General features: G+C 41.3%; 1 protein-coding gene across 1 annotated transcript in view; it reads left to right on the forward strand.

Annotated features, from left to right (window-relative positions):
• Positions 1 to 2,157, forward strand: part of LOC145655360 (semaphorin-3G-like) — a 36,772-nt gene extending 34,615 nt beyond the window's left edge. Inside the window, exon 16 of the mRNA XM_081708995.1 lies at positions 1 to 2,157. This exon is cut by the window's left edge and continues 17 nt beyond it. Within this exon, the coding sequence (XP_081565121.1) occupies positions 1 to 448 (448 nt within the window). The 3' untranslated portion in view covers positions 449 to 2,157.
• The last annotated feature ends 5,676 nt before the right edge of the window (positions 2,158 to 7,833 follow it).

The raw sequence follows: 7,833 nt of genomic DNA on the forward strand, positions 1-7,833 counted from the left end.
TGTGCTTAAAACAGAAGAGGGCTTGCTGTTCCGTCGCCTAACACGTCACGACGAGGGCACGTATGTGTGCCGTTCTCGGGAGCATGGCTTCACCCAGACCATCGCCCGTGTCTGGCTGGATGTATTACGAGGAGATACCCTTACTGACCTACTGTCACATGAGAGCAAGAACAGGGTGTGGCCTCCATGCCCCGCCCACCTGGGCCCATTCAACCGCACACCATCCAGGGCATGGTTTAAGGACATCTTGCAGCTGATTGGTCCATCGAATCTCCCTCAAGTAGAGCAATACTGTGAACGCGTTTGGTGCAACGAGAAACTACGACGGAAACACAAGACCAAGCTGGACAAATATCGACAAGCACAAGACCTGGCGCGGAAAAGCAGGGTCGTCAAGAACACGGCAGAGCGGAGCCGTACACCACGAGACACACACGCAGTAGAGTGACACACAAACACTCAGGAAGATAAGAGAGATGGATTTATGAACAACGAGGAGAGGGTTGTTAGTTAGAAAGACTCAATTATAACCCCTCCTAAACACACACACACACTCCAAAAGACACCCTCTTCTCACTGTTTAGCCAAACGCAAGACTCATATCTGTTCAGGATGAGCTCTAAGAAACCATGGAGCCAAGTAAAATATCATGCTATTCTGTGATGTAATTTGTCATCATTTGTTGACAGAATGCAGTTTCAGTAAGATCCGTCCAGATGATGTCGGTCTGCACCTATGTGTGCTTCTCTCACTAGAATTCCTCTTACTGCAGAAATCCATAGGTTCTCGGTGTGTTTATCACATTAGTCTCAGAATTCAGGAGTAGGGCCAAGTTGTTATGCTCATCCAGAGATTCTGACCTCTCCACGCATTTTGTTGATTCAGAAATTCTTTTTGAAGGGCTCATCTTAAGAGGAAATTTGTTTCTTTTAGAGCATCTGAACTTTCTAAATGGCTAAATGTGTGAAACAACAATTTGAAAGCTACTGGTTATGAACAATTTGAAGTCATTGTAATCAGACAATGAGGTCTGATTACATGCTAATCTTTACATCCCATAATATTTTTTTGCATCAGGTTGATGTTTATGGCTAACAGTGGCGTGTTGTTTTAACTGCTTCTGCTATGCATTATGTTTTTGTGTGAGTGATTTCGGTGATACGCAGGCCAGAGCACTCTAAAGGCAGAATCCCATTTTGATTGAATACTTAAAAAAAAAATCACTGATACTGGGTGAAATGTCTAATGTTTTGGAATGGATGGAATTTTTTTGATCACTTTGAAAATCCAGAATTTTTAAGGGCTTAAAAATTATTTCATTCTTGAAAACACCCCATAGGTTTATAAAAGAGGCAAAAGATGTTTGGAAGATGGAAGCATCTAAAGTGCAGCGATCCGTTCAGGCCAAAGGCTATGCATCACTCTGGCTCTGGGGATCGTACAGATCTCCTTGTGCCAATCGAGATCCGGAAACATGCAGCTTGTTTCCACTGAAAATACTGCTGTGGGTTTAATCGCCCCGAAGGAGAGAGCAGTGACGTTAAAAAATTAATCTTTCAAACGCAAGCCTGCCCGACTCTCTGTCCCCCGCCACATCCAAGACCATTCATGCCCATTATACACTCCTAATTAAGTTTTTATATTGTAATATACTGAAGATATCACTGTGTGACATCAATTAATGGTATCAATTCATGACATCAATTAAAAATTCCATTGAATGAATGAAATACCTTACGATAACTGGACTGCACAGCACAGATGCACTGATGCATTTGCATATGGTAATGTTCTAACCACAGCATAAATATTTCTAAACCTATAATCAAATATTGAAAAAGAAACCCTTACAAAACTGGCAGTGTTCCTCAGTGTTAATGCTGTTTGTCTTTCCTTGCCTCAGCACCTCTGACTACATCACCTTTGTATTCAGTCGGGCTGGTGTGAACAGACTGGTTTATTCTTTTCAGTTTCAACACTGTAGTTCCCCCCGTGTGTAAATAACTCATGAGCTGAGTGTGTGAAGAGTTTGTACTGGAATACGTGATGTATTTATGTCTTATTTAAAGTGGTTCTTTGCATGCTACGTGTACAGATGTGGGTTTTCTCCTCAGTGATAAATAAAACTGTCCCTTACATTCTGGGGTATTATCTTTCCTCTAGCAGTGACAACTTCATTTTTCTTGTGTGTGTGTGTGTGTGTGTGTGTGTGTGTGTGTGCGTGCATGCGTGTGTGTGTGTGTGTGTGTGTGTGTGTGTGTATGTGTGTGTGTGTGGGGGGGGGGATTTTGACTTTGAAAACATCTTTTATCCCCAGAGAATACAACTTTGCATATATTGGAGAGTAATCCGTCAGTCCAGATAGGGGATTTACGTCACGCGTTCCTGTGAAGCCGTCACACAATGCACAGAGATGAGCAGAACATGAACCGCAGCGGACAAAGCCAAAGAGGAAAGACCACGGGAAACATAAATTAATTCTGTAAAGCTGTCTGATGGTGAGTTACGTGGTACACTGGTACAGAACCCAAATTAAGTCCAAATGCTGTTGGTGTGTTTGATGCTCTGTGAGTCATGGTGGGGTTAGCGATGATGCCTACGTTATCGCAGGTTATGTGAGCTCTCTGAGATAGCGCTGCTTCGCAGATATGTAATAGCCAAGGAATGTTCTCACCCTTACACACTGTAATTCAGCTCCAAAACGTGCATTAATGTAGAATTCATGGTTTAATGGCTGGATACGCAAAGTCAATTTCTCTGATATATGACAGCCTGGCATGACTTTGGGAGAATGAGAAACTCGCTGGTTTCTGCTGTGAGAGAAATCCGCATACGCAGCTGGAAGCAGGATTAAAATTGCCATTGGAATGCCTGAAGACAGTATGAAGAGCTGGGATTGTCTGTGTTTAGTGGAACAGATCAGCTCTGGAGAGTCGCCACTACTGTAGACGCGCAGATCTGTTACGATAACTGCTTATTGATTGGATGCAACAATCAAAGACAACAGCTGTAGTCAGGCCCTCTGGCCGCTGTACAACATGTTCAATATGACTGATCAGTAATCAATACTTGTTTTACTGGGCGCCTTTACCCATGTCTCCATCTGTGCATTACATAATGACTCCGAGATGGTGGTGAGAGATGGTGTCATTGTTACTGAGAATGGCAAACTGAGAGGAGTTACAGCACCATAAGAAACGTGGGGGTCACGTTCAACAGCGAGTTTAGCTTTAAGAGCCATATAAATAATGTTTGCAAAACGGAATTCTGGGAGACATATCCATGACATTCTCTCAACAGCTGCAAAACAATTTTGACATGCATGAGAATGCGGGATCAGATCTCTCTGGTCCTCAGACAGCTGCACTGGCTACATATCTTCTAGATTGTGAGGTGTGCTTCAGGACCTTTACATGCCTTCACGTTCTCAGCCCAGTGAAATGAGTCTTACGTGTGTTTCTGCAAGAGCTCTTAGGCAGTTAATAGAGCTTACTAGTGAGAGCTAGTTCATTAAGACCTCTTCATAGTTCCGAGTAGCTGGTCATACCCGCTGCCTGGTGTGGGAGTGCCAGCCGGCACTTTCTTACTCTGATCCTAAACTCTAGAACGCCTGTCCTAGACACCTGCTGAGCTAGGCATGTTTAAGAGAGGAGTAAAGACCTCTCTGGCTCAGCTTTTTATGAGCCTGCAGGTAATGCCTTACTTTACTGCTGCACTTTACATTCTACTCTTGTATTTTATTTCTATTTTTTTATACGTTTTATTCGTATTTTTAGCATATTTTGTTGTGTTTGCTCTAATTATACAATAAAGCACCCTGGAAGCATTGTTTTAAAGCTTTTTATAGGTGCAATATTAAACTTTTTATAACATAACCTGTAGTTCAAAGGCTCCAAATCATGGGTCAGAAATCATTAACGCAGTCTGTCCATATAATTCAGTCCATGTCTGTGCTCCTATGTTTCAGTAAGGGAAAGCTGCTGAAATGATTATGTATCTGAATGAAAATTCAGCACTAGATATAATGCTCTGTTCATGTTTGTGAACAAACTGTGTACAAAGGCAAACACTAGAAGGAAATATCACAGAGGTAGGAGCGCTGTTTACTGTCATGGGCCCTAATTATCCATTTCCTGTTCAAAAGCATGGAAAAGCTCTCAGGGTTAGCTACACTGGAGATTAACCATACAAACACACACACAAACACATACAAACTCTAGCTGTCTCTGTGTGGGTGTGTGTTTGTATGTAAGAGTACAGCTGTGTTATAAAACTAATCACTTCATCCCAAGTATGCTTGGAAACTGAGGCAAGACCAAACAAACACACACACACACACACACACACACAAACAAACACAAAAATATAAGAGTTAGAAGAAGAAGACAGGGCATTTATGGGAACAGTCATTGAAAAAGAGATGTGATCACATTTGACGCTTCTCTCACTAACTTCGGTCTTGATGTTCACTCTTGCTCAGCTGACACACGTGACTCTGTGTAAAGTTGATTGAAGTCCCCTCTCTCTCTCTTCAATCTTTGCTCTGTTATGTCCTTTCTCATTTAGATCTCAGCTCCATTAACTCCTCTCTTTGAGAGCTCAGGTCTGTTATCTCCTCCCCTTTTCTCACTTAATTCCTCTTTCATTTAAACCTCAGCTCATTTCATTCCTCTCTCATTCGGAGCACAGCTCGGTGGACCCCTCTCTCTTTTAGCCAGTCTCTCTCCTTCAGCGCTCTCTACTGCTCTGTGCTGACAGTGTAAACGTCTCTGTCCAATTTTCTTCCATCAGCACCTTTCATTTGTTGTCTCACGCCACTCAGAAACATCCCTTCTCTTAGAGAGAGAGAGACTGTGTGTGTGTGTGTGTGTGTGTGTGTGTTCACACATCACAGTGTTAGTTGGCAAGAAAGTTAAAGAGCTGAATGAGTGAAAGTGTGCTGACACAAAAAGCCTGTCTCCTTAATGTCAACAAGCCTAACCAGAGGTAGAGAGGTTAACGATCTCCTAGTGGAGGTAATTAAGGCTAATTAGGATCATTAATCATTGTGGTTGTATCAGGGGGGTATGTGAACTAAAAGGTGGGAGGGATACTTAGCTGACATTTGGGTAAAAATGACTCTCTCTCTCTCTCTCTCTCTCTCTCACACACACACACACACACACACACACATGCACCTTGTTCATAAATGTCCTTTAAAAGTTAGATTTTATCATGTAATTAATCAAAAGAACCTACACTTAGAAAATTATAACCAGGAATTGAAAAACATCGTGAAATTACATGATCAAACCCATGTATATGAAAATGCTTGTGCAAAAAATGGGAAAAATCACATCTTGGAGTTTAGAAGGTGTTATGGCAGAACTGTTGAATAAGTCTGCCACCTTATAAAATCAGAACCACATCCTGCTCTTACTCTAATGGGAAGTAAATGTGTTCCCACACAGATGTAGAGCAGGTCTGTACCTGTTCCCCATCAGGTCTGACCATGCGTTCCCTTTTCCAGACATGCTTCCCACACATACCCTCTTTTTGGTATGTAAAATAGGTCGGACCAGGCGCTCTAAAATGTCTAACATATCCAGGGTTTCTCTTTCCTTTCATGTTGATGTTTTCTACAATCACATACACTGTGTGGCTACATTGCTTTAACAGTTCTTTATAGGCGCTGCTTTTCCACACACCACGGTTGGTCGATCAGGTACTCCCAGGGGTGGCAGTAGCTTAGCAGTTCAGGTGCTTGCCTTGTATTTGGAAGGTTACTGGTTCAAGCCCTGCTCTTGGCCTCCTAAGCAAGATTCCTAAACCTCGATTGCTCAAATTGTACTCAGTAATAAATGCACACACCCTACATGCACCTGTTGCTCACACTGTTCCTCAGCCTGTGTGTGTGTGTAGCTGCTTAAAAGAAGTCTGTGGTCAGAGAGAATACCTGATGCTTACCTTCTGTATGGAGACTTAAAAACAGCCAGTCACATAGCTGCTAGTAAATCTCTGAGTGTTTTGCATTTTAACATAAACCCAGTCTTCTTACACTCACACCACCTACAATCTGATTAAATTACTTTTTAGGCTTAAATTACTTTTTAGGCTTTTAGAGAGAGAGAGAGAGAGAGAGAGAGAGAGAGAGAGAGAGAGAGAGGGAGTGAGTGAGTGAGTGAGTGAGCATACACAGCTCTGCCCTCTTGTGGTGTAGGTGAGTAGCATAGAAAGACAGGCTGAACCAAAACTTTCACATTCCTTGAAAAATAAGTGAGAATCATCACAGTTAAATATAAATATACATCACAGGTATATTTCATAATGGTTTAAAATATGAATCATTGTAGTTCAAGTGTTTTGAAGTAACTGTTTATTTATTTGTGTTAATCAAATACAGTCTGATGCAAAAAAACACGTAGACATAGTCAGGAAGAACTACAGTATTCCACATCAACTTTGGCCTTCAACCTTTGACCTCTCTATACAATTAACTCACACTTTTACCCAATAGATTACAGACGTTATGACATAGAACAGGAGACACATAAACACACACACACACACACACACACACACACACACATTTTTTGTCACTGTCTCTCAAGTGTTGAGAAGTGTCACCAGGTAAAGAAGTCAATGAGCTGAGTTGGGTCAATTGGATAATCCTTTAGAAAGTGTTGTAGAAGAAGAGAAAAAAGTCATTTTCTACAAAGATTGTTTTGGATTCAGTCCTTAAATATGTTCTAAAAGGAAGGGATGAACAAAGAACCAAATATACAAATATTTTCTCCAGTTTTCTACTGTAGCTGAATGGATATATTACAAATGTCAATGTCTGCACAATTCACCACTACATATTAGCTTATTAATTCATAAATATTCCATAAGAACACCAGATACCCAAATATGACACTGTGCTTCCTCTCCATTGTCAAAACGCTCAACTACACATCTTTAGTCATGCAAACAAACAAAAACTGGTGTAACCAGCCTTTACATCATAAAGCATTATAAATAGCATATGACAGCCCACCAATTCCAACCAAATGCACTCTTATATGCATATTTTCAAAAAAGGAATGGGGAAACTATAATTGATTATCTTACAGTCATTGATTTCTCCAGACAATTTCATGGAGCATTGCCCACAGTTGCCACAAGATGGCATTCTTAGCCAATATCCACCAGCCTGGCCCTAATGCGTCTTCAATTTATGGATTATCCAGTCACAGACGCCTCCTCTACAGTGCTCTCTAGTGGTCAAATCGAAACTAGTCCGCTCTGTTATCTGGCACGCAATGTAAACCTAAATTCCCGGTTCTCACCCACATGTGCTAAACCTCAAGTTCCTCTGGGAGATGTCAGAAATAGGTTTGGCATCACAAAATTAGTCAAACAGTAAGGTAACACTACGTTCCTCCAAAATCATGTTGTTAATGGTACAGAAAAGATGGAATTGGCACTACTGTCTACAGCCAGTCTAGGGGATGCAGAGATATGATTCACCACAGAGAGTCACTTTAGTCCAGTTAAAGCAGAAACTACTCCAGCTAAAAGATGGCCTGTAAGTGGGTGAATCTGACATTATTAACAGGACAGAAAAAAGCAGCTGATGTCACTTTTCAAACAGTACAGTAAATAATCTTTGATTACAATATTGGGTTTACCTTTTAAAGAGTGTTTTAAAATGACTGTGGTTTTAATAGGTAAAGCTATATTTCAAAGCTATGAACATGCACTATACACAGAGGTATGCACACATGTGCGCACTCACACACACACACACACACACACACACACACACACACACACACACACGGACATGCACACCAAAAGAGACATGCTCTT

Source organism: Electrophorus electricus, unplaced genomic scaffold, assembly GCF_041902795.1.
Source record: "Electrophorus electricus isolate QZ-2024a unplaced genomic scaffold, ASM4190279v1 Scaffold236, whole genome shotgun sequence".
NCBI lineage: Eukaryota > Metazoa > Chordata > Actinopteri > Gymnotiformes > Gymnotidae > Electrophorus > Electrophorus electricus.